The sequence below is a fragment of the Opisthocomus hoazin genome, chromosome 22, assembly GCF_030867145.1.
Source record: "Opisthocomus hoazin isolate bOpiHoa1 chromosome 22, bOpiHoa1.hap1, whole genome shotgun sequence".
NCBI classification, from domain to species: Eukaryota; Metazoa; Chordata; class Aves; order Opisthocomiformes; family Opisthocomidae; genus Opisthocomus; species Opisthocomus hoazin.
In genome coordinates, this window is record NC_134435.1 from 597498 (window position 1) to 624673 (window position 27176).

The window sequence follows — 27176 nt, forward strand, 5'->3', positions numbered from 1 at the left end:
GCAGGCTGCACAGCACCGCGCCCAGGCGGGGCTGGAATATCTCCAGAGAAGGAGACTCCACAGCCTCCCTGGGCAGCCTGGGCCAGGGCTCCGTCACCCTCAGAGGAAAGAAGTTCTTCCTCGGGTTCAGCTGGAACTTCCTCTGCTCCAGTTTGTGCCCGTTGCCCCTTGTCCTGTCGCTGGGCACCACTGGAAAGAGTCTGGCCCCGTCCTCCTGACCCCCACCCTGCAGATATTTAGAGGCATTTCGAAGGTCCCCTCGCAGCCTTCTCTTCTCCAGGCTGAACAAGCCCAGCTCCCTCAGCCTTTCCTCACAGGAGAGATGCTCCAGTCCCCTCATCATCCTCGCAGCCCTTTGCTGGACTCTCTCCAGTAGCTCCTCATCTTTCTTGAACTGGGGAGCCCAGAACTGGACACAGCACTCCAGATGCGAGCCCCCTTTCAAGTTCTTTTTATTCCCCTTCGCCATTAATTTTGACCACGTAGGAAGAAACAAGTATTTTGAACAGAATGCCAGGCACTTCCTACTCACTGTCAAGACTCCATCTCCTTGAGGGACTTCATTGCACCTTGCAGAATGAGGATTATTTGGTGGTTATGGACAGGAAAGCCTACTGTGGAACGATTCTACAGCTCGGTTACTGGTAATGAGAAAATGCCCCGAAGCCCCGGGGTGATCACGAAGAGGCTCTCCACTGACACAGAGAAGCCGGTTTGCATCGTACACCAGCTACGGCGCAGGCCCACAGAGCGAAGCGAGGGAGCTGGCCACACACACACAGCCATTCTGTACACCAGCACGTTCCTTCCTCTCCTCCCTCTCTGCTCAAAACAAGCGGGCAGTGAAGAAAGGGAGGAGGAAAAATTCCCACTCCTGTAAACTTTCTAGTCTGTTTTCAAAAAACTCGTCTCGCAGCACGCTGACAACACAGGCGAGAAAAAGGAATGCAAGAGAAAAGGCTTTTAAAAACCTTGGATCACAAACAAACATTTCCATCCGCGAAAGCAACACAGGAAAGAGCAGGGAATAATGGAAACTGGTGCAAGGAGCAAAGGCCGAGAATAGAATTAATAACAGAATAAACTACACTTCAGACCAGATTGCAAAGGGGTTAGAATTCGCACGTATGGAATTTCATGTCCGATAACCCAGCAACACTGCAAATCTTGAAAAGGGACCACGGAACCCACCCTGGGTAGAAAACATTTTCCATCACAACTTTGAACCTTCCCCAGAGTGTGAAATAGCCTTGACTGGAATACTCCTCCCCCCGTTTTAGCTGTCCTAATTAGTACCGCTTCAGAGCACTGATGGACTCAGAGATGTCCCCGAGCTACTCAGTGTGAAGTACAAGCAGCTTGCACACCCATCCCATACAAATAAACACCCCCGTCACACATATGCTTCCCCCAAAAAAGTGATAACGCTCTTTTTGTGAGAGTTGTGATTTTTTTTTTGAATGGTTCTGCTGTCCAATTTATTAAGTTAGAATTTTCTTTGTCTTTTCTAAATCTTGAACCATTCTGTGGTATATCTTTATTGCAAAAAAGTCAACATGCATCTTAGAAATTCAGGTTGTAATCAATAAAACAAACATTACATACATGAATTTAAATGTATAAACAGTTAGAAATTCAACAATATCTCCTATTATACTATTACACAAGTTCACAATCTGTAAAAACTATAGTACAAGTTTACTATACACTAAGAGGAACTTTATTCCTTTTCACATGATTTTGCTAAAAAAAGTGTTGTTTTCACAATAAGCAGGCAACTTTTTTCAGATTTATCTTTTTAACTCCGGAGTTGGTTTTGTTAATTTTGCTTGGGTTAATTCAACAGCGCAAGGGAGATAATTCTTCATAACGGCTCCCGTCTCTTCTCGTCACATAGTACTTCACAGCCCAGGCTCGGGCTGGTGGCATCTCACGCCCCATCGCCTGTGAACACCCTGGCTGGCGGCCACCAGCCACGCCGCCGAGCACAGCTTTTGTCTCAGGTACTCTCGGACAGCACAGGCGAATTTCACAGCAAAGTGTTGCCGTAACACCAAAGCAAGCTGTCACGTTACCTATTGAAAAGACCAAACCAACCCCAAACAATCCCCCCCAACAGTTTAATACAGCCTAGCACACCCTAAAATACAGGGAGATCCCTAAGCTTCGGCGAGCTGAAGCCACTTCCCAACAGCTTTCCTCCTCCTCCTCGAAGCCAGACATCGCTACGCTGCCCACCCCTGGAAGTCCCAACAGCGTCAGGGCACGCTCTCGCCACGTGCGCGAGGGCAGAGCCACAGCTCGCCCGGTGCCTCGGCGCTCAGAGACCCTGGTCAGGATGGCGCCTGAGGAGCCACGCAAGCCTGCCAGTGCGTACTGTAAAGGGGGGGAACCAAATCTTACGAAGCTCTCCACACATCATGAACTAAAGGTACCGCAGTCGCTCCCCTCCCGGGGTGTCTGGGCAAGGGAAGTGTCCCCGAACACCGCGTGCCAGTCGGGCGTCGCTTCGGAGCTAAAACCATATGAAAAGGAATCCCATTCTACGTGGGTCAAAGGCTACTGCAATTTTTCTTACAGCTTCATTCATTCACTGTAATTTTAATTCTCCAAATACAAAAATACAACAATTCTTATTGAAATCTATACGCTGGTAGTTTTAGTACACAAAAAAGCAAAATATTTACAAAATTATACAGTTTAAGAAAAAGCTCTGTACAAAAAAATATATAAATCCTTTTGTTCCCTCTATCATTTTTTAAACTGTCAGGACTCAAATATGTTTGTCGCAACGGATTTTTCAACATATACACTGACCGAGCCACAGACATTAAAAAACAACAGTAGAGATGATGGGAGAAAAGCAAGACATTCTTCTAAGTACATAGGATTCGTTTCCCCTCGTTTCTTCATGTCTCTAATTTAGCCTCAGTATTGGTGGGAAAGCCCCATGGAGAGGTGAGGTTTCAATGTGAAGAGACAGAATACTGACAGACAGATTCCCTCCAACCGAGAAGGAAACAGAAGGTTGTACTGGTTTGGCTTTTGAGACACCACCACGGCAAAGGGGTGACGAGGCTAGGGGATGCTCAGCTGCACGTCACTAGCTACGCTCAGAGCCATCGTAACCTACAGGCTTTGATGTAAGCTCTTCTTCAGTGAGCAGCTTGCTGGCAAATGTACTGTTAAACTAATTATTCAAAAGAGGAGAGCATTTTTGCACCGACATCCTGTTTATTTTGTACAGAAATGTACATAAAATGTACTGAAAAGTGCAGGGTACAAACGGACACAGTCGAGGAAAACGCCTACTAGCTAACACGTTCGTGCACCGCAAGAGCCGTGCAGCAGTTAGGGTGCGTGGCTCAAGGATCTGAACTTGCTGTCCGTGTTTCTGCCACAACACACACCATTCCGGGGCGGGTGTTGGCGTGCGTGCATGTGTTTAGAATGGTATAACAGTATGCAACTGAGAAGGGAATGGTGTTCATCTGAAACGTGGCTGAACAAAACCACACCTGAAGATCAACTACTAACCTTCCAAACCCAGCTCTGAACGCTCCTCTGAAGACTTCTTACTTAAAGCACCGGTTTAACACAAGCCTTTGAGCTGGCTAAATAGCATTTTGCTCTGAACGCTTCACGGGTCTGGTTTGAAGGTAAAGAAACAGCCGATACCAGGGAGGGGACGCAGAGTTTCTGCCGGCTGGCAGGCAGCTGCCCGTTCAGCTGCTTTTCTCGCTGATGAAGTATGAAACTCCTTGCGTTCAGGCTCACAAATACTGAAACGCAGTAAACAAACGGTCTAACTTAAACTTGAACCTTATACTGAAACTAGAGAAGAAAATCAACAGTGAGTGAAAATTCACTCACATACGTGTCACTGCTGATGTGTTCTGTGAAGCAGAACTTGAAGCATCAGAGTGCACTGGACAATACTGCAATACCCTGTTAAATTGCTTCTTCCATCTCCTCTCCACAAGCAGTAGAACACAGAAACCGCGCGGCTTTCGAACTGACTGCAAGAAATGATTTCTGAATCTAGCCACAAATAATTCCTGCCAGAAGTGATTCCATATGAAATAAAATGCTACCCTTTTTCAATTAGCAAAATCAGGCAATTTTTTCTTTCATAACATTTAATGAAAGTTTGTCTTCCCCCCAGCCCCATAATATTGCTAAATAAAACCTGTAATATCTTTTCAATTACAAACTAACAAATCAATCACATTATAAAAAACCCAAAACAAGGTAATACAGGTGACACGAAAAGAGGACAAGAAAACACTATTTTTTCTCCCCTCTCTTTTTTTATCCTTCTTGAATTGAAAAAAATCGCCACCCTGGTGGGCGTGATAATCGTGTAAAATGTTACTGGGCCTTTGGCTAGCTTAGTAGCACAGCTCTATGTCCGAAATGTTTTTATAACAAACTTTGCTCACTTTAAATCTTGTGGTTTGAAAAGAACGTAAAGTGTTTTTTGGCTCATCAACTTCCTTAAATAAATGTTTAAAAGATGTAGCTTGAACTATATTCCTAAAAGTATACATTTCCAACATCAAATTTCATCTTCTCCAAGAACGGGATTCATCCTCATCTTCATCATCATCATCATCATCTTCGTGCAAAAATAAATCTGAGGTTTCAGTCTCCTAGATGAAGAGAAAACGTACTTTTAAACAAAGCAGTTCCATGCTGTATCCTAGGAAACGTGTCACGCAACACAGCATCAGCTGCACTTTAATATCAGGTTCTGGTGTACCTGAAGTTTCACTGAAACGCACAGTTACATTCAACAAGGTTTACGGAAAGAACAGTAGCCTCCCACACCGAGGAGAAGAACGCTGAACTCCAAAGGAAGCAGGAATAAACAACCACCCACCCTCTCGGAAACAACCGCTTTAAACTCTGTTAAATACCTGGACAGAAAAACCTTTAAAAGCTAACCGTGCTCATAATGACAGGAAAGAACATACACAACTTACCCTACAGCGCAGCATTAATACTGTGAAGTAAAAAGATTAGCAGCCTGCATACAGAGAACGTAAGGTTTATTTTCACAGTTGACAAATCAACATCCCATCCAGAAAGGCTATTTTATTTTTCCTTTTCCCTTTTTTAAAATGTGGAAAATGTATCTGACTATTCAAAAACAGTTACGTTTCTGGTTTGCAAAACAATCTTTTAGGAAATTTCTTCAGTAAACAGAGAACTGTATCCTAAAAGAGCTCTTAGCAATTAGATTCCTAGAAGACTGATTAGGTTTTTAATGTATTTTCATACCTCTTCCTTAGACTCCTCTTCCTCAATTTCTGTGGACACAGAGGGTACCTTAGGTTTGTACCATGATATCTGTAGCCTTCGGTCTTTGAACCGGGATCCTTGGTTAGCAGCCTAGATTGTATTTTAAATGAACACATTTTCAAATGGAGGATCAAGCGAAGAATTTTTCAGATCACCAGCAACGAGCCAGACCCAGTGCACACCGTGCAGATGCGCATCTGAAGATCTCAAACACATAGGCCACAATCATCCACTTCAGTCTTCCGAGAGCAACTTCACCCACACCTGCATCTGCTAAATAACGCTCATCTACCAGCAATCCGAAAAGATTACTGGAGCTCTGAACTGACTGTGGCATTGACCCTTTCTCAGCAAAAGACCTAGGTTACTGTGAGGGTAAAGAGGAGGCACTTCCCCCTTTAGTGGCACCACATGCAGCAGCAACAAATAACCACACTACCTAGCTCAAAATAGCGGGATCAAAGCCTGATAAGCTTTAAAATACAAAGGTAGACACAAGGAGTTAAAAAATCCTATTTCAAAACCGTGGGGAAAAAAAAATCCATTATTCTACTTACATTCTCAGCTTCTGAGCGAGATTTAAAAGTGAGAACAACACTTAACGGGGAATCCTCTTCTTGAAGGTCTTCAATATCTCCAAATTTCTATGAGAAAAAAAGCGATTAGGAATGGGAGTAATATTCTCCACCAAAACCACGATCATCATGTGCTACAACTGCAGCGTACTGAAGTGCCACGGAAACATTACTTTTTGGACGGAAAAGTGAGAGCCAGACAAATCTCCGCTGCATCATCCAACGACATTGCAGCATTTGTTCCTCTATTTTTGGGCAAATCTGAGGTTTATTGTTTTTCTAATCAGTGGAGCTTAATTTTGCAGGAGGAAAGGAAATCAGTGTATTAACTTATAGCTCTGAAGTGAATTCAGTGTCTCCCTTATTCCTGTCTGCCCTTCATTGTTGTACTTCTTGAGACCTGTTAAGCAACTCCTTTAGAGCTCATTAATCTGCAAAAGAGATTTCAGTAACAGGAAACAAACTTTGCTGCAGAGCTCCTGAATACATTCTATAAGCATACTACTAGGAGGAGTAAAAAAAATAATCTAGTATGGCTAGACTAACAAGAAGTTTGCATTTTTAGAACTGTTATACTGCACAATGGTGAAAACTGGAATGACCACAGCAATGATATTAAATAACAAAAAAAAACCCCACACAAACAAAAAAGAGATTTATGCATGGAGTATAAGCAGCACAAAAGAAAATTATCGTCAACTTCAGATTTAGTATGAATAGAAGAAAAGCAGTTTAAAAGCCAGTAAGATAATGGCCTGAGTAACAGCACTAATTGTCTGTAAAACTTCTACCGGTTTTAGCAGCTAAGGATGGCCAAAACGTCCAAAAATATGAAGTCTCTCAGAAATAGAATTAAAGCAAAGATCATTTTTCAAAAAGGCACTCTGGTGCCCTCTTAGGGCTTCTCCCAGGGTTCATGGCACTGTTGTTGTACCATAAAGCAGGTTTGTCTTTTTCATCAAACCACACGACGTTTTCCACTGAATTTACCTACTCGAAGCAGTAGTAGTGGCCTCCAACCTTCTGACAAGCTGCTAGGCCGAAGCAGGGAGTAACAGCTCCCCAAAGAGCAACGCTTACCCTGCTGTTCCCACTCAAACCAGAAACAACCAAGGTTTCAGATGACCAGTTCTCTTGAAAACTCTACTGCTTTTCTGTATCCAGCTTTAAAGGGCAGGATTCTACAAAAAAAACTTCTCTGGGAAGTTCAGTAGCTTTGTACCTGAAAACATTTCATTCTGCGAAAAGTAACTGAGGGAAATGTAAAATCAGTTTTTCCTTTATTACGTTAATTTAGTTATGATGCTAACACATTTGTTAACTTAGCTTGCAAACTAGCAAGCTACTTGCCCCACCATGAGTTCATAAACGAATTCAGCTTCTTTGAAATTGATGTCCTGTTTTGCAAAACAGTGCTTTGCTTCTTAAGCTAGAGAGAAACAAGATAAATGGCATGAATTGCTAATCTGAAAAATAATTTGTAAACAGAGAGAGGCTGACAGGTATTTTCCAGCCTTCTAACATCTGTTTTAAACTATTTTAATGCAGAATTAATAAGAATAAGCTATTTAGATTTTCCCATTAAAAGAATGCATTGGGCAGCTACTTAAAGCAGCTAGAAAAGACATTACATTTACACCCTTGATCACGCTTGAAGCTGCTTGCTTATCCATAGCCTGTTCCATGAATTCAGAATGAAGTCTTTGATTTGCATGCACTAACAGAAACAAAAAGCTTGCCTCTTCAAGAATTCGGAGAAGAAACAGTTATTTACAAAGTTCTTAGCACGCCCCTCTTCACAAGGAAGCACACATCCAGGGTATCGGTTACCCACTTGAGCTCAGATTTATAGTTCTGTCACAATTCTCCTCTTCAGGTTTTTCTTTTTTTTTTTTAACGTGACCTCATACTTACAGAGAAGTGCTGTAACAATTCATCTTTTTCCTCTTCAACGAAGCCTCCAACTGTTAGTGCTTTGGGACGATGATCCACCACCATATGATTCAACATGCCCCTTCCTCTCCCACCGCGACCCCGTCCTCGTCCTCTTCCTTGGGCTGGCACTGTCTTCCCTCGACCAACAGGCAAAATGCCCAAACGGGCAGCCTGTTTAAGGAAGGCAAAGAATGTTCAAAGCCATCATCAGATCAAAATGATTTAAAACATTTATGTATCATAAATACATTAGAGGCATTAATCCAGACAAACTCACTTCTACTTGTAACTGACTCAGCTTTTTCCGCAATTCAGTTGTGTCTTCCCCAGAAGAAAGCCTCTTATGGAAGTCCAGTTCTGCATCTAAAAGTTCCTTTTGTGCCTTCGAGAAAAAGGTGCAGAAAGAGAAAACAGAAGGGAAAAGCAGAACTGCAATGTGTGCTTTTAATGTTTTATTTCACTTCTTCAGCAATACATTTATGTAAATGACATAGATCAAGATACAACATCCACACTCTCCTCTACATTCAGTTTGTTTTAATTGCCTCCCTGCCCCTCCTCCAAACCATTTATTGAAGGGCCCAGAATTCTTTCCTTCAAAATTGGAACAAGCTTGTATGAGCTACATGCAAAACTAGGCCATCTAAGCCCCTTAAAACCATAGCTTGCTTGTCCATGGTTATGTCTCTCAAATTCAAAATACTGCTTGGAAGTGTTTTGATCTAATGTTGCTGCATTTTAGGACACAATATTATAAATGGTTACAAAGGACAGGTGGGCAAGAGTCTGGCGCAATAAATACCTCTGTCTTGGACTTTAACTTCGATGGTGTAGAGGTTGTAGATGAAGTTTTTAATTCATCCTTTAACTGAGATATTTTTCCTGTTAGTTCTTTCAAGGTCTTCATTATCTCCGCTCTCTCTTCTGGTTTCATGGCCTTATTTTTCTCCAGCTTGGATATCAACATCTACGTATTGATAAAAGAGTAGGAATATAGAATTCCAGGAAAAACAACACTGAACGGACAAGTATCTCCAAAATCAGAATGTATTTACTAGAAGACATTCCAGACTTACCTTCTGGCATTCTATTTGTTTTTCTAACATCTCCTGCTTCTTTTTTCTCATGTCTTGTTGGAGTTTCATTGCCTCCTATATGAAAAGAAAATTCTTCTAATCAGTAAAAAGCAGTCTAGCATTATATGTACCCATATACATCATATTTTCTTCTTCAAGCTATAGAAGTGAAGGCCTTAATGAAAACTACTAGTCTGCAAAACACAAAAGTATGAAGTGTATCTGATCCTGAAAAAAAAACAATAATAAGTTGCTAACTTCCTGCTGTGAAGTACTCTAATGAATTTCTGCTCCCTTCAGACACCTCTTAAGAAACATATCCTACATTGCCATTTAAGTGTCTCACAGCTGCAGAGATTAAAAATTAGAGAAATGCCTCAAGAAAACCCCCACATGACCACGTGGGTCAAGTAAGACACCCCAAAAAGAATACTCCCTTACCCACGATTAACCTCAGTGTGCATTTGCAAGATAGTCCGACAATGATGACAGAAACTACTGTAACGTAGAAAGCTACCCGGCAATATTTGAGGTTTAAGTTGCCTGTCAAACCTTCCTTGATGAAGTACTTTGATCGCTATACTGTCAGTCAGCCAATAAATCGTAAAGTACCTGCTTTTTTTTAAGGGCTTCTTGCACATCGTGAGGTTTAGACCCTGCACCAGGCTTCATGGATGCTTTTAAGTTTGAAGAACTGTAAACCATTTTTGAGTGGCTTGCAGAAGTAGGAAATGTCTGAAATAGTAAAAACACACACACAAAAATACATAGTAGCTTAAAATGAATGTGATGTACCATCAATGAATTTGAGAGGAATGTATTCTGTGAAACATGTACACAAACTTCCAGCTTTGTGCAATGAGACAAAAAGACCGAGGCAATTAAAACACATGCATAAAGGCATCAGCCTAATGGTCAGCTTGCTTGGAAGTGGTCAGCTTAAACGCTTGTTAAAAGCATTTCTGCAAAAGATGCTTTCTTTCCTTCTTCATCCAAAACTCCCTCTGTATCCTGATAGCCACTAGGAAGACCACTGTACCTGATCTTCTGCATCTGCACTATATTCAGCTTCACAGACACAGTCTAACATCACACCTTCTGACCAAATAAGGCAGCAAAAGTCACCTCCATACTTCCTTTCTTAAAAGAAGGACTTCTCTGTGGCCAAGAACACATGCTGCACTATGGTGTCAGTGTGAATTAAACTGTATCAGCTTGAACTCTATGCAGAAGTACTCTATAAGCTTCTAGGCACTACTGTTAAAGCACACCATAAGCTCAAAAATCACTGGGAAAGCAATTACATTTGCCAACAAAAAGCTGACATCACATACAGGCTATCAAATTCCTTTACTATGAAGCACTGGCAAAAAAATTTTGATACTTAAAATACTGATACTTTGTTTCTAAAGTTATTGTCCCTATTTTATACAAACAGCTAATGAAACAATGACGAAGTGACTGAGCATGGTTGCATGGAACATTAGTGAAAAGAAACAGAACCAACTGGGAACAATCCGCAAGGTCTGCTTGCTAGTTCCTTCTCAACTAACAGGCCAAAGCTTTAACTGCAAGTATGAAGATGGTCAGCCTTCATCAACATACCTGAGCATCCTCTACCACAGCCCCAGACTGGCTTACGTCAGGCTGGTTTCCACCTGCTGCTCCAAGGCGACGTTTCACTGGGACTTTATTAAGGACATAGGCACCAGATGCCAGTGGTTTATTCATCACCTGTGCATCCACAGATATTAAAAAAAGGAAAGATTATATACTCTGCTTTTTTCAAAGTAGCAGACATTTAGGAATGCGGATAACCCTCACCACTCAATCACTAGTTTACGACAGCACAATACCTTTGACAGGTTGCTATGCATTGTTACAGCTGGAGTTGTGGTCAGGGCTTGCTGCTGAAGGTGAAGTTGGTGATGAAGAGACTGCGTGGGTGTCTGCTGCTGCTGTTGCTGCAGCAGTGGGGGCTGCTGTTCACTTTCTCTGTGCCACAGTACCCTTATAAACCGATTGTTCAGAACCGCCTCTGTGCTGGAAATTGCCTTCCTAGCCTCGTCGTTAGTTAGGTACTGAATTAGAGCAGCTTCAGGATCATTCTGGAAAGCAACCTAAATCAAAAAGTTCATTAGCATGCATTATTTCTCAAGGAAGAAAACATCTCAACCAGTAGCAAACCGATCTACAAATAATCTGCAATAATTAGTGGGATATCTAATTATATTAACAGCTCAAAATACAGGTAAAACATTCTACGTAATTAAAGCCAAGCACCTTTTTGCAAATATCACATGTACTTGCAGCAAAGCCTATACACCATAACATAACATAAAAATAAAAAAGACTCCTCCACCAAATAGCACCACATATTCAGAGCACTGAACTGCCACTGCGGTACGACTGAGGAGGGCCTAGTGCTGACTCCAAAGCTCTTTGTTCTAACCTCCTGAAAGATGACTGCTGTCCAGGGACGTACAATGCAAAGGTTCGCCACATTCTCAAAGCAGCATTATCTACAGCCTCGAATAAGACTATTTTTCTCAAAAAATTAATCACAGGAATAAAAACCTATCTTGGACTTTGTAGTACAGTGACTGAGAGCATGCTTTATATGCATTATTTCACGATTGAGGCACAGAAATCACCACAGTATCTTCTGAGCTAAGAAATAAAGTTATCAAGAAACACAGAGGCTTCCCAGCTACCTGTCTTTTACTTAGACCTCTAACCGAGGACTTAAGAGGCAATTGTTTTGTCTAGAAAAATAAATGGAAATTAAATGCTACTTTAACCGTGTAACTACCTGTGTTTTCCTTCTATAGTGCTTCTTCCCTTCTTACAGTGCAAGGAACACCACTGAACTGAAGCCAGTTCTAGGATGCAAACTGGTAATAAATGGATGCAGATAAAGACTATCCTGCAGCATCTTTGTCAAAATCCTGACTATGAAATGCTGTAGGACTATTATACAGGACAGAAATTGTTAGAAGGTCTCTTTCATATATTACACACAAGTTGCTCAAAAACCTGAGTTGGCTTAGATACTGTTAAACCTGCAAGCCTTTCAAATTGTGTAAGACCTCACGAAGGCAGAGCCCAACATACTTTTACAGAATTTACATAACAACACAGAGCGAACCAAGCAAAGGTTTCTTTGATTACCTACTCTCCCCGTTAGCCTCCATTAAGATTTGTCAAGAAACGTAGCTCAGCTTCAGGAAAAATAAAATACCTGCATAACAGGCATAAAATCGAACTTTATTTTTTACCTGAATGTTTACAATAGTTCCAAACTTGCTGAAATGTTCGTTGAGCTGTGTTATATTGTTCAATTCTGGTGGGATTTTTCGAACTTCTAATTTTGTATTAGTATACTGATTCTTTTTCAAAAATCCTGGCTTACTCTGGCTGTTATTTGCTTGCCTGGAGAAAACGAGAACAAGATAGTAATTTAAGTAGGCATACATACACTTACGTAAGGCAGCAAATGTTAAAAGCATACACTCTAGACATTAACAAAAAAGAGCTCCTCCCACCACCAAATATTCAGTTTCCGTATCACGTGGACACAGACTTTCTGACCCAACCAGCTCAAACTACAGGGACTAGTGAATGCCGCTATTCACAGCATTGATAGCAATGAAGTACATTCCGATTAGTCAACTGCAGTTGTTAAGTCTTACTTTCCCAGCCATGGTTTCTTTAATGGTGGACATTCCATGCTACTTGGAGATCTCTTCCTGCTGTCTGGTTCAAGGACAACTCTCGTTACATTGCTGCTGTTATTTGTAATGGGAATGGGAGGTTCAGTCTGGATGATAATATTGGCAGCTGGAGGAAAGGAAAAAGGCCTGTGTTATTTATCATACATCAGTGGAGACATCGGGACAGTTTTCACTTAAACAGCAAAATAGGATTGAGTTTAAAAACATAAGAATTAAGAAGACTTTATCAAGTCAGTCAGTTTTGTTTACAAAGTTACTTCAGAGATCACTTGTTGGCCTAACTAACAATTTGGGGAAAATCAAACATTTAGTCCAGCCAGCAGGGGTGAGATTTTGACCTTTAAGATTAGTATTAGCTTGAAGAAACAAAGCTAAAACAAAGCTAACCTACCCCATCTTTCAGGTACTGAAAATTCAGATTCTGCAAGAAAACAAAAAAAAAAAAAAGAAAAAAAAAAGGCAGAAGAGAAACAAGGCTACGTTCCCAGACTTCAGGTTAGAGTTCTGCAGTGTGTCAGAGGCCGAATAAACAACCAGCTTTCCCTGTATTAACCCTTGACAGTGAAAAAGCAACCAAGAACCAGTTCCTCCCACTGCCATCCCCTCATCATCCCTCCATCCAGTTTTCAGCAAACTGTTAATTAAACACAACTATGGCATGAAATTTTACTCTCTGAAACACTGAAGTTCGAAACGACTTGTACAAACACAAAGCTTAAGCACTAGATCAGCCAAGTATTTATTTAAAGCATTTTTAAGATTATGCTATTGCTGTTAGTCTCCTGCGTATGCCAAATATTCAGCTCCTAAAAAGAAGTCTGAGTTATAAGTCAATTTTCTATGTCTTTTCTATAAGCCAGAGCTCTGCTGATTACACTGGGGAGAACAAAGACTGGGCATTTTCGGGCATGATTTTAGAGTAAACCTTTCACACACCTGACAAAGACAATAAAACAAGTGGTCTGAAGCACCACTGTCGAACACACATCCATGCCTTACAACTGGAACGGGTTCTTAAGAGAGAATCTGAGGGCTAGCAATAAAGCCCCAACCCTGCCTTCATGATGTTCACTAAGACGAAAACAGCAACAGCAATTTCTGCAATATTTAACTCTACTCTTTATAGGATGAGTCACCAGAAGGAAATACTGAAAAATAAACTTCTTTCGTATCTACTGAGTAAGAAACACTGAAGTGTAATAGGAAACACTGAAATTTAACAACTTTTATTTTCAGGATTAGGGCGGGGAAAGCAGGAGGGAAAAAGAAAGCTAGGCTAACAGAACAAAAACTTCTTCGAAGAGCCTCGACTTGTTCTCTCCCCGAAAAGAGATTTTGTACATGTCACTACTAAGAGACCTCATCCACATTCATCCATTTAAGGATTCAGAATTACTTAAATGGAGACTGGGATTTCCACGGGCTAGGAAAACTAGAACGCTACCTGCAATGTTCATTTTCGAGAGAACATCTGGCTGACAGAGTCAGACCACCAAGTACAGAAACACGCCGCGATAACTCCTCTCATCACTACCACCACAACAGCCGAGGCAAGCATTGTAGACCACTGCCGCTGCGCCCCAGGTCCTAAACATACCCTCGGTAAATCACAAGCAGTCTTCAGACTGTACTGCATAAAGCCACCTTTCTGCACCACCCACCACCCGAAAAGTGCCTTCACAGGCTAAAGAGGAATAAAACCCCAACCAACCAACCAATCCTTGTAACATTTCCAAGCAAGTGGTTATTTTTAACCATAAAGGCTGCTTTGGCTTTAATATGGTCATATTAGTATTTTTAAAAAGGTAAAGATGTCTGAAAATTGCTGTGAAATACTAGATCAGTGAGAAAAACTATTGCTTTCAGTCTAAAAAAGGGGAAAATAAGTGTTGACGATCCTGGACAAAAATAGCAACCACAATGACTAGAAACCCTTCCTACCTCTTGGATTTGTATCCATCTCCCCAGATGTTAGGCCAATTAGATTTGGACGCTGCGTTTGTGCTCTTGTAAAGAACTGTCGATATTGAGATCTACCAGCACTGGTAATACTAGGAGCTTCAGGGTTATAGCCATCTGGCTCATATGTATCTATAAAAAAAGGAGAGAAATGAAAGAATTTTTCAAATGAGTTTAAGACTCAGCATATATTTTCCTTTAAGGAAATGCATGGATGTCCAAGAATCAGAAGTTGTTTTGGATGAAAAGAAGAGAGGAAAGAGGTTGTACAGCCAACGTGCATAACCATTTAAAACCCTCAACTGAACTTGTTTATTTGGGCACATTCTCTTTTTTTTTTTTAACCTGTTTGTTACTGTCCGTCAAAAGCACATAGGTCACGGTAAATGAGTATTGCTGATCAGCTGCCTGAAAAAGGAGTGAGGTGTCTGTATGACAACCTTCACAACGTCTGACAGTGTTTCAAGCGGAGCAACAAGAGATTTAGTTTGAGCATTTATTCTGTAGGGCTTAAGATGCAAAGAGATTTTCAGTCTTTTCTGCCCAACGATCTAGTTTACTTCAGAAAAGGATTTTGGGGGAGGAATATTCTTCAATTATTCCAATCAAAGAAAGCTGGGAAATCGGGTTATTTGACCAATACTTACCTATTAAATTCTCTTAATTTATGGTAAGAGTGAGATCAGCTGCCTAGCTCCAGTAAGGTACTTATTTTAATTAAAGGGGGTAACCAGCAGAACACAAGATGACAGAATTGACTCGTATTGCTCCTCCAGCCCAAGGTCCAAATCAAGGATGATGCATTTTTACAACCATAAAAAGGAAAAGCTATACAAGAACTAGAACGAATGAAGTCTATGAAAAGCCTCCACAGAAACACAGTACATCTAGGAACAGAAATGAATGCCAATTCAAGGGGACTCGACAGACCTGAAGTACTCTAAATGTCAGCTCTTTATTACACAGCAAGAATGAAGACTCCACAGTTTAAAACAGAAGCCCCAGAATTTCAATACTGATGTTTTACAGTCCAGTTTCAGACTCTGCCAAGAACGTTCATTAACCCTGCATGAGATGAACCACAAGTTCCTCTTCCAGGATTTGGCATACAATTGCTTGCAAGAGGGCAACCAGCAGTTGTTACCGTAACAGTCCAAGAGCAGGACATGAGAATCTCTACAGATGTTCTGGAGAAGAGAATTATGTAGTGCAGCTGAAGCCAGCAACGCCCTGCGAGCTAAGACAGACAGAATAACCCATTAGAAGTAGTTCTGAAGCTGACAGAATCAGATGGTAACATCTAAATGCCTGACAGCGTTCGGAGAGAATTGAACAGATCATCCAACAAGATATTTGAGTGATTGCACTTCTGAGAAGTACGGAAGTCACAAAGCAAATGACATGGATGACGAGCTAGAGCCCTCCTTTGAATGAAGTTCAGAATATTTATGTAAAAAACCCCTCGATTGGAATATTATAAAACACTGAGATTTAATTATCTTATTTTGCTCACTTAAAACATGGAAGTGCCGTTACTCCTTTCATTATCAAAGAAATATAAGCTTTGCTAGATAATAATGGAGCAACCTAGGGCTCTCCACGTATTTTGCTACTTTCCCTTCTAAAACCCCACTTTTTAAAAGTTTGAGCTCTGTTGAGGAAGACAGACATGTCCACTGAAAGCCATATTTTTTTTTTCAAGTTAGAAAGCTAACTGTTGATTGTGGAAAAAAAAAGATAGAAAGCACGTACTAATGTATATGAAGACTGTAGAGACTATTGTGATACACAGCTGGCGGAAGAAGAAAAAAATATCTCTCTCACCTGTAGTAGCCAAAACTGGATACGAATAAAGGCCGAGTTAAACAGCAATTACAGGTTTGTAGACCATCTTCTGCCTACTGATGTTTTACTACACAGCTTGAAGATGCAGGGATCCCTTTCTTACGCAACCACCTTATTGCTTTGAGCATACAAAACTCAAGCGAAGCTCCCCACAAATAACCTTTCCTCAGGCAGTGACAGAACACTACTGCTACTTCACACAGTAACAGCAAATGATGCACTGAGCGCAAGGAAAGCCCTCAGACTTCTTTTTAGATTTATATGTACTGGAGCAAGACAGAGGTAGTAATTTCTAATCACACATCAACAGAGGAATTTTAAAATTTGTATCTTGAGCAGATTTCAAAACAAAACAAAACAAAAGGTATTTGCTTACGTTCTGATACTGTATACAGTAGGTTCTGGGGTAAAGGAGGAGGTAGTCTTGCTCCTACGGGTGCAAGACTGGGCACTGCACTTGTCCCAGGCTGGTCACGATTATTTATCAGACTCGACTGTGTTAAAGGCGGTCCTACAACGACACCATAGAATAGACCACTAAGACTTAAAACTCCACAGGTAAAACGTGCAAACAATTCAACACAACTGGTTTATGCCTTGCTTTGAGCAAGGCCAAGATTGTAAATATTTACAGTCCCACTACAGTAAAAGCAAGTTGAGAAGCCCCGCTCAGTTCAGTTACTTCGATTCCAACACCTTTCTCTTTCCCAGAAAGGACAAAGCTTTAAGCAAAAACAAAGTACTTGTCTTTTCTTCCCCAGAGGTTTATTACTGTTAGAGCTTGTATTAACTAATGCAGCTCCTCCCTGAGCTCTGCCATGGAAAATCAAGGCTTGCTCAGAGCAAGAGATCGTATCGGCAACATTTAGATTACAGTTCTAAAACAAGAACTACAGGGCAAAAGGCATTCACAGACAAGGATTTTGTCTGGCTATTTTTGCTTTGCTTGTACCATATACAATACATACATTCCTACTTACTATATGCCCAAAAAAGGACCGTCAGTTACATTACGCAACCTACCAAGACACAACTACAAGCCCTGATGGATGCTAACTTATTTCTCATCCCATAGCTGCTGCTATTCAAGACAACTGTCATAGCACATACTGTGTTACTGGAATAGAGAGTACTGAAACAGAGTAACAGCATATCTAGTATTTTATTTCTTCATAGAATTTACATTATAAGACTAAGATGACAAAAAAAGGTTAAACAGTTTCAGAGATCACTGATGAGCTAAAATAGATCTTAGTTGTATCAGTTATCTGCTACTAAAAAGCAACACACTATATAGAATAAACACGGAAATTTATCACAACTTTTAGGGGATTAAACCTCAACATTCTTGCATAAGGAAGAAAAAATCTAGTAATCCAATTGCCAGCAATCAATTGAAACACCACCAGGGTTATGAGATAATCTGAAAGATACCCACCTCTGCTTCCCCGCCCAATTTACCTAATTCAATTTGGAGTGCTAGGAACATCCTATTTTACAAGCTGATTTGTCAGAATTATTTTGGTGGTATTTTGAATAGCACATAGCTAGCAAAGAAACTGGAACTCATTACTCTGAATACACACAGATCTTCCAGAACGAGCCACCATTTTAACTTGGTGACATAAAGTAACACCTAACGACGTTCTGACATTTTGACTTACTTGGTACAGGCAGCACAACAGGAGGTGGGGCCTGCGTATGAGCTTGTGGAACTGGCAACCTCATACTGCGAGCTGGAGCTGGCATAGGGGGCAGAAGCATGCCAGGAGGAGGAGGAATTCCCGGAGGTGGTGGGGGAAAAGGAATCATACTTGGCAAGGAAACTTCATCTACTACTAAAGGATCGTTTCCATGGTCAAACTGGCAAAGATCACCAAGCACGCAAAATCCTCGCTCTAGAAAACAGGACATTTGATAACATTTTTAGGAAAAAATAAAAAATAGTTGTTAGCAATTTGTAGCATCTCAATTTTTGCTGGAATTTCTTACTAAAGAAAACATGCAATCACTGATCCAGCATTACATTATCAGATGAGGTTTCAAAATAATTCAAATCAGAATAATATTCCATAAAAGCATACAAACATATATGCATTCATTATAAAAGCCATGGAAAAACGTCATGCAGCAGTACCACCTGTTTAATATTAAACACATATACTGCAATCTTTGGTAGAACTGCAAGTGGTTGAAATATTTGCTGAGCATACAGAATTGTGAACAAACACCATATGTTTTTATTCACCAACTGTCAGACTATAAGTAAACTGCCCCCAGCAAGACTAGTTGCTTCCCTATTAAAATATAGGTCATATATACATCTTATACATGCAAGGTATACTCCACATACTACTGAATTTTGAATTGCTGCCTACATTTAGTAAGCACCCTGAACACCCCCAAAAAAAGTCACAGAAAAATGAAACAAGGTATGAAACTGGAAACTAAGAAACAGACAGTTTACCATCATAATCTCGACATCTTCTCTTAGGAGGAGGGTTTCTGCCAAATGAACTGGGATTGCTATGATTGTTATAGTAATTTGACCAGCTCTCTGTTGTGTTTTCAAGATGGTGCGCAGGTGCAATTACAGTGACAGCACTGGGAATAGATTGTGCAGAGGAATACTGTTCAGTAGATTTACTGGGAGACACGGACACTGGATTATATGAGCCTTCAACATCATTTCTTTCAGTCTTGAATTTTGATCTCTCTCGGTGCTCTGTTTAAAAAAAAAAAGTTAGGTAGTCTTCACGCTTTGCTCTGTATATCAGAGACTTGAAAAAGAGCTACTGCATAACAGTATAAACATTTCCTTACATATTCGGTATTCTGCACATTAAACAGTTCTTGAAGGAGCTTCGTCTTACCAACGGAATAAGAACTAAATATAATGCAAAAAGGGTTTTAACTTCAGAAATCTAAATGTTTTCTTTGCAAAATACACATTCATTTGTTTACTCCTTATTCTGTTCTGGATTACAGCCTTCTCTTTTAAGGTAGAAAGGGGGGGGGGAGGGGGGGAAAGCCTGAAACAACAAGCCTCCCACCCACCCTTAACTAATGTGGTCTCAACATGTATTGAAATCTGTTATAATCTGTGCCTCTTTTTTTTCCCAACAGACCTGAATTAGCCCTAAAAGAACAATGGATCACCTGGTAACCACCTTCAATTACAAAGAAACCTTCTCTAAAAAATACACAGTAACAAAGTGAAAAAGAGGGTAACACTATTTTACAAAGAGATGATCTTTGGAAAAAAAAACCAAACCCAAAACCAAACAAAAAACCCAGCAGCTTTGTCAACACACACAGCACAAAAATACCAGCTACCGACATCCGCTGGTATACACCTGTGGATAAATTAAGAGGTTAGCAAAGAAGAAAACAATCTCCTTAATTATTCTACTCTGAAGAACAGCATTTTAGTTAATAATTTCAGGAACACAAAGTTCTCAACACTTGCTCAAACTGCTCAAGGACATCCACAGCCTGCTAGACCATGCAGTATGTAGGAGTCACCACACATCACTGACATCAGCTCTTCTCCTAGAGCAGCACCTTGGGTACTCACCAACACTTCGGCTTGTATCACGGTCTTTGCTCCTACCCCTACTGCGGCTACGACTTCGACTTAACCCTCTGCTTTTACTACGACTTTTACTTCTGCCACGTCGCCAGCCAGACTTCTCTCTGTACAAGTCACTCCTGTCGTAGTATCGGTCATAGTCCCTCCATTTTCCATCGTCTCTCTTTTTCTCTCTGGTTCTAGAAAAGACATACGCAGACCATGTTTATGAAAAGAGAAACCACATCATAAAATAAGCTTGCAACAAGTTAAGATACTGCTCATCCTTCCCATCCAATTTGGACAGCGAAACATTCCAGTCAGAATTTGCCAAATTACACAGAAAAACACAGAATCTCAAAGCCGAATCACTAACTCACGGAAACCAGCAAGGGCAGGACTGAGAAGAACTGGAAAGGTGAAAAAGTTAGAGGACCAAAACAGAACAGGTTTTAAAAGCGATGTTGACACTTGTGTGAACAACTCCCCCCCAGTGCTGAACAACTGCCCTCCCAATACTTTTCATTTCTATAACAAGGGAAAGCATGGAATTGATGACATTCCTAGGTATTAATATTCGACAAATACTGTCTTTTTTTGGAAAAGACCAACTTCTAGTGAAGGGTTCTCATGTATGTGATGAGCATAAGATAATACATTGCAGATGGAGAAAAGTAGGGAGGAAATCACCATTTTAATGAAAGATCACTACTGATGAGGTAAAAATCCACAGTTAAAGATTGCCAGTAAATATAGAAGAATATATTAATATTTTGGTTCAAAACTAACCTTTGTTCACTGGAATCTGCACGGCTTCTCTGCGGACTGGAATACTTCTTTTTCCTGCCATCCCGCTCTTCTTCAACTGATTCTTGAAAATTCTGTTTAAGCGGCAACTACCAATCAAGGATTAGTATTAAAATGAAGAAAATAAGACCAAGATTTCGTTCAAGTTACAGTTAGCATCCCATACAAAACCACCACCTAAGTATTAACTGCACAGAATACTTAAGCACAAGTAATCAAGCACTAGGTGTTGTTGGGCTTTTTGTCTCAAATCTTTTGAGTTTTTCTGCAGAGGAAATTCCCCAAAATAAAACTACTTTGATACTCTGTTTTTGAACAGGATTTACGAAAGCAAAGTTCTCTATCCACTCTCTATCTCGTTAGTGAGAGCAGGAAATTCTGCAAATGAGGTATTTTCTGGATTTTGTAACTGGAACACAACTAAGGAGAGTTACTACTCCAAGTAGATAGATTACTAGTTTACACTTTGAAATAAATGCTTTAAAGCAAAAAACCCGGTTCACGTGGTTGAGCTACTCACACTTCTTGCTGGCCTCAACAAAAGCGGTTTTAGAAGTCTGTCAGCAGTACCACTACTGTAAATCACTCTTAACCCATTTTGTACTTCTGCTGCCGTTTTACACTGCTTAGAAGCTACTGTAAATTTTGGTGGCAAAAGTTTACATGCAACAATCTTTAGAAGATATTTTCCAGTTAAAGCAAAACAGAAAGAAAGGCTTCTTGCATCCTTTTTTAGGATTATCTGGAGAGAACTGGTAGAAATATTCAAGACTTAGCTTGACAGGGCTCTGGACAGCCTAACCTGAGGCCTTACTTTCAACACAAGTTTTATCATGTGGTATCTGGGTCCCTTCCAACCAAGACTCAGCTATGATTCCACACTTGTTTAATTTTGTGTCCTCCATTTGCAGGAATCCTGTAACGCACTGAGCTGTATGACAAATCATCGAGGCCCTACTGACACCGAAATAGCTACTTAACCACCTGATCCTGTAAAGTTGTCCCATAAAGCTGTCCCAGGTATCTCCTTTGGCTTATTCCCACCCCCAAATCCCAACCCCCCCAAAACTCCCCCTTTCTCCCCACGATACTGCTGGTTAAGTCAAGTGAAGGTAGTTCTAAACAAATTCTTTACAAATTATGACAGTAGTTTGAGAACAGATCAGAAAACTGTTGAAAGTCTTGTGTAGTTGCAAATTATGAACTTCCATCATCAAAGCTACTTCCACAAATAGTCATGATAATCCTGAGTCTCATCCTTAGATAACAAAAGGACATGAGAAAGGAAAGAAAAAAACTAACCAGCAACTCTAATTTAAATCAACCGATGAATCACATCCTGTCTAATACGGACCTGCATTCCGCAATACAACATAATACAGCTTTGTTTTGGTTGAGTGACAGATTTTGACCTGCAATTATTTGTCACCTTCGTGACCATCAGCCAGTTTTACCTTTGAAGACAGAACAAGTAACTCCAGCAAGGCCTTTCCTTCATGTTATTTTAGGCTCACAGACAAAATCACAAATCTGAACACCCATTTAAAGTACTTGTCAGAAAAAAAACGGTCCCTATGGTCCACTTACAAAGGCAGCAACAGTTTTTGCTCTTAGCACTGCATGACATAAGCATCCCTGGAGTGAGGGGAAAGGACTAGAATTTCGTATTTACTCTCTCACTTTATTTGCGTCTTTCCTATAGTAATTAAAACACATATTCAGTCTAAAGTATCTTTGCAAACTGATGAGAGTGTATGCAAATAAAGAATGTTTACTTCTCTGGCAATTTTTTCCCCCAACTCACTCTCCAAGCTGGTACGTTAGGATGCTACAAACACAGAGAAGAGGTCTCTTGCCTTGGAAAATCACCAACTTAAAAGAAAAAAAACTAGTATCTTACACAAGTGATAGCAGAGGATTACACAACATACAACTATGGAAATATTACTTTGCTTTTCTCAAAAACTTGATCATTTTCAATTTTGTCAATAAAACTTAAAAACCAGATAAAAGAAAGAACTGGTGGCAAATGAGTGCTACCTCACTTTTAAAAGTAATAAACCCTCAATATAGAGGCCACCATATTTCACTGATTTTAAGTACTACAGAAAACACTTAAAATAATTTCTCTTCCTCATAGAATATACAAAATTGGAAACAGGAAATGTTTTGGGATGTTTTTCCTTCTTCCTCCTCTCTTAAACCCTTCCAAATCATTATCAGCTTGTATTGCCAGGGACGTTCAAATAGGATTTCTAAATCTATTTCTGAATCTAGCTATTCACCTAGATCGAAGGCAGATTCTACAAAGGGATTTTAAAATGTTCTTGTGTGAATGGTCATCTTCTGTTTTTCTTCAGATGCACAGAGATCATAAAGATCACCAGTCACAACAAAGTAGATTTTTCTTCCACATTTCGCCTCACAAATGTATGGGATGGCTAATGTGAAAATTAGAGGCAGGGAAACAGAAGAAATAATGTTACCTCTTCCTTGGTTTCTTCTTTTTCCTGACCTGCAGGCTTCGCTTCCACTTTTGTGGGTTCAAGAGAGGGAAGATAACTCTTTGTGTACAGACTTTCAAAAAGTTTATCTACAAAACCCGAAGTTTCTGAGGATACAGAACACAAGAAAATACTGTCACATACTGCTTTAAGGGCACTGTTACATTTACCTGAAGAGAGGTCCCTGAAAGAAGTAGTCCAGGTGGACTACTTACCGCAGTAACATCATCTTAGATTAGTGAACATCAGTTCTACTCAAGGAGCTGGAATTACATTTGTGGAACTTGAAGTTGCTTATTTAGACAAAGAAATTCATCGGTGTATCAAAGACAGAAACAGAGACTTTTCCCTCAATCACGTTTACAACTTTGAAATGTTCTAAGGGGCAAGTGTGATTGAAACCTACGAACGCGGAACAAGACCACAGTCACTCTACCAGCTACAGTTAGCAGACTCTTTACCACACTTTTATGAGTAAATCATTCACAGAAAACTAATCAATGCAACATCAGGTCACAAAAAAATGCACAATAACTTCCCTAGTGAGTGGCAGAACTTCAAGTGTTTAAAACCTTGAATTTGAACCAAACTGTTATGAGCAGCACACCAGAAGCCTGAAAGATTAATATGGACCCAGTTTTCAAAAGTTATCACACTACTGGCAGCGTGACTGATACTTTAAAATGAAATGGCTAGCTTTTATTTCAGAGGATTTCCTCCCACCCACCATGAACAAGACCAAGCTACACAACTTCATCTTAAGATTCCTTTTTTTTAATCACAAGATCTTTATGGCTTCACACTGTAAGAACAATTCAATACACAGACAACAAGAAGTATTTTGAAGGCAACAATGGTGCATCATCCTTCAGCCTCCCTCCTACCCCCAATGGAACGAAAACCACCGAACAGATCAAGCAATGGAGAGCACAGTACCTTTTTGCAGAAAGACATCCAGCTGATCAGCACAGAAAGCTTTCAGCTCTTTCTCTGGTTTGTCTTTCTTGACCAACGCCACAACATAGTTGGCTAAGGCTGAGGGGTCTGCGTCACATCTATTGAGAGAGAGAGAACCATTCTTGATTCTGCTGAAGTATGCCAAAACCCCTGGACAATGCTGGACAATTGCTGTCAAAGAAGAGCCCCCAAAGAAAACCTGGCAACGGATGTCGGATGCTCTTCTGACCTCTAGCACCAAGACAGCTGCACTGGGATGGCTGAGCCAGCACAGGTTTTTGCCCCCAGTTACAGCACAATATTTTAGTTGCTTTGTGACCACCTCCCAACCCTACCACACCTAACAATGTTCCCACTCTTTTGCTCCTTCCTGAGCTTTGCTTAGGAAAAACTACCTTTCTTCTTTTTCACAGAGGGATCTAATCCTAGGGCAACTGAGCAGACGCCATTGCTTCTTAACGTTCTCTAAGCACACCAACCACCACCAAGTACGACACTACACGAAGAGCAGAGCCAGCACCAGGACAGCCACTGTACAGTTACTGCAAAGTACTGAAGGGGCTTTAAAGTATTAAAACATTACTAGCATGTAAAGTAGTTCAGAAAGATATACTGCAAAAGCACATTTTAAATATGCACACAGATACATTCTGTACAGCTTAAGTTACTGTGCTGAACACACTGGGGTTTTCCTTCCCCAAGGACTATTTCCACGCCCACAAATCTTATAGTAATCCTTTAACACTAGTAAAATGTCTAAAGGGGGACAATTATTAATACAGATTCACTATTTGCACTACCTAAGCCCTTACCTAGCTTCAGAAAGGCCAAAGATAGCTATCTTTGTGCAGCAATACTCTCCCACTAATCTTTACATTGGATATTGCTTTAGATTCCGTTATTCAGCTACTAGGAAAACACCCCAAGTATGAACTAGATTAACAGTGCTAAGTATCAAGCAATAGCTCCTCACTTCGCCTCTCAAAAGATGCAGATGCAAGCCATCAGATGGTAGGTAGGACCTAAAACAGATCGATGATTTAAAGATTATTTTTTTTTTAAAGATTAACTTTTAGAGAGGGGATTGTGTATTTTCCAAGAACATTAACTACGGAAATAGAAAGAAACAGTATAAAGTATGTAGACCTTAAAATAATCTCGAATAAAAAAAAATTCCAGAAAACAAACAAAATGCCAAAAGCCACACAATGACAACTGGTTAGAGAAAATAAAAATTCTCAACGAGAAGCCAGTCAAGCAGCTCTGATCCAAATTAGTTTGCTTGCTGTTTCCAACACCCAGTGAAAGCCCTGTTACATGTAGCAATTAACAACAAAGTAACCACAAATTTACAGATTTTAGAATTCTTATACACACACTGTCACAAAAAGAAATAAACTGCATGTGATGTATTTGGTGCCAGTGCCCACGTGCACCTGACTATAAACCTTCAATTTAAAATACAGGAGATGATCCACCACTTTATAACCACTCCCCTTCCTTTCTCCGTACATCGATTCCTCGTAAGCATGACGCTAGGCTCTACAGGAGCACGCGTACGCTGCGCACGCTTCTCGGGTTAACCATGCTGTGTTCCGACCCCCGGACCCTCCACTGTCAGGACCTGCTCGCGAATTGCAGGGATCCGTGCCTGACCCTCGCCTCCGGCTCGCGTCCCTGCAGCGCAGCCGACACGAACGCTGCGCAGGCCGCCTGCAACTGGCAGGAGCCACGCGCCAGCCGAGACAGACTGTCAGAAGGATGCGACCGAGTGTCAGAGAGCCTCCCTGCCTTAAAAAAGAAACAAGGAAAGTCACCAAGAATTTTCAGAGACCCACTTCTTAATGACTACAGCCAAGCAGCTCCGAGAGGCGTTTAGAATGCGAAAACAGAAAAACATCTGCAGAAATTTCAACGAACCACACACCGCAAACGTGTGTTCCGCGACTTCCAGCGGGCCCGGGTCCCCTCGGTGGGCGCCGCAGGGCCCCGGCCGGCTCCCCGCAGCGGGCCCCGCCGCAGCCGCCGCCCCGCGCGGTCCGGGCCCAGGCGCTGCCCCCCGCACCGCTCCGCCCGCCCGCTCGGCAGCCCAGACACCCCCGGCCCCCCCCGACGCTCCGGGCCCCAGAGCACCCGCCCGGAGCTCGGCCCCCGCACCGCGGCCCCGCCAGGCCTTCACGCACGTCTCGGGACAAAAGGCCGCGCTCGGCGCGCCGGCCGCGGGGACTCCCGGCCAGCGGCCTCCCGTGTACCGAGCCCGGCCCTGGCACCGCCCGCTGCCGGGGCTGCACAGGGCCCGCTGCCCGCCCCGGGGCCCGCGCCCAGCCCCCGCGGGGAGCCGCCTCCCCTCACGGCGGGGCCGGGCCCTGCCGCCGCCCGCACTCACATCGGCTCCAGTAACTTGGCCAGCCACGACTTGAGAGCGTCCACGTTCTCTATGATCATGGTGACCCGCTGCTCCGCCCGGTCCGGCCCGGCTCTACACCGCCGCCGCCATCGCCGCGCCCGGCCCGGCCGCTCCCGCAGCTGCTGCCCGCCCCGGCCGCTTCCCCCCGCCGAGGCCTAGTACAGGAACTAGCCGCCAGGCCTCAACGGAACCTGCTGGGCACAGCCGGGGCGGGACCAGACCTCCGCTCACCAATCACACGGCGGAACCCACGCGCCGCGAGCCAATAGTAGCCGCGAAGAGCCCGTCCCAAAGGTCAGCGGAGAACCAGCAGGCTAGGTCGAGCGAGCACATGAACCGCGGTGCGACATCTTTGGGGGTGCTCTTAAAGGGACAGCGCGCCTCGGCGCCCGGACAGCCCGCCGTGGTGGCGCCCCCAGCGGCCCGGCGGGACCCACGCGGCGCGGGGCCGGGGCGCGCGGGTTCATTTTATTATCCCGTTTCTCGAGGTTTCCGCAGGGCG

The 27176-nt window shown here is 41.9% G+C and overlaps 1 protein-coding gene across 2 annotated transcripts; it reads right to left on the bottom strand.

Annotated features, from left to right (window-relative positions):
* Positions 1 to 1465: 1465 nt before the first annotated feature.
* On the bottom strand, positions 1466 to 26819 carry RBM27 (RNA binding motif protein 27). Of its 2 annotated transcripts, XM_075441543.1 has the most exons (21): positions 26654 to 26819; positions 24247 to 24365; positions 23293 to 23417; positions 20789 to 20895; positions 20006 to 20199; positions 18896 to 19153; positions 18093 to 18326; positions 16805 to 16939; positions 14566 to 14715; positions 12583 to 12730; positions 12169 to 12322; positions 10747 to 11010; positions 10496 to 10624; positions 9503 to 9625; positions 8891 to 8965; positions 8617 to 8781; positions 8092 to 8196; positions 7794 to 7985; positions 5862 to 5948; positions 5284 to 5394; positions 1466 to 4652 (listed from the first exon to the last, which is right to left on the bottom strand). In XM_075441543.1, the coding sequence occupies exons 1-21, from the start codon at positions 26710 to 26712 to the stop codon at positions 4566 to 4568; spliced, it is 3021 nt and encodes a 1006-aa protein (XP_075297658.1). In that variant the 5' UTR covers positions 26713 to 26819; the 3' UTR covers positions 1466 to 4565. The 2 variants fall into 2 exon arrangements, with proteins under 2 accessions (XP_075297658.1, XP_075297659.1); XM_075441544.1 differs by lacking the exon at positions 14566 to 14715.
* Between the last annotated feature and the right edge of the window lie 357 nt (positions 26820 to 27176).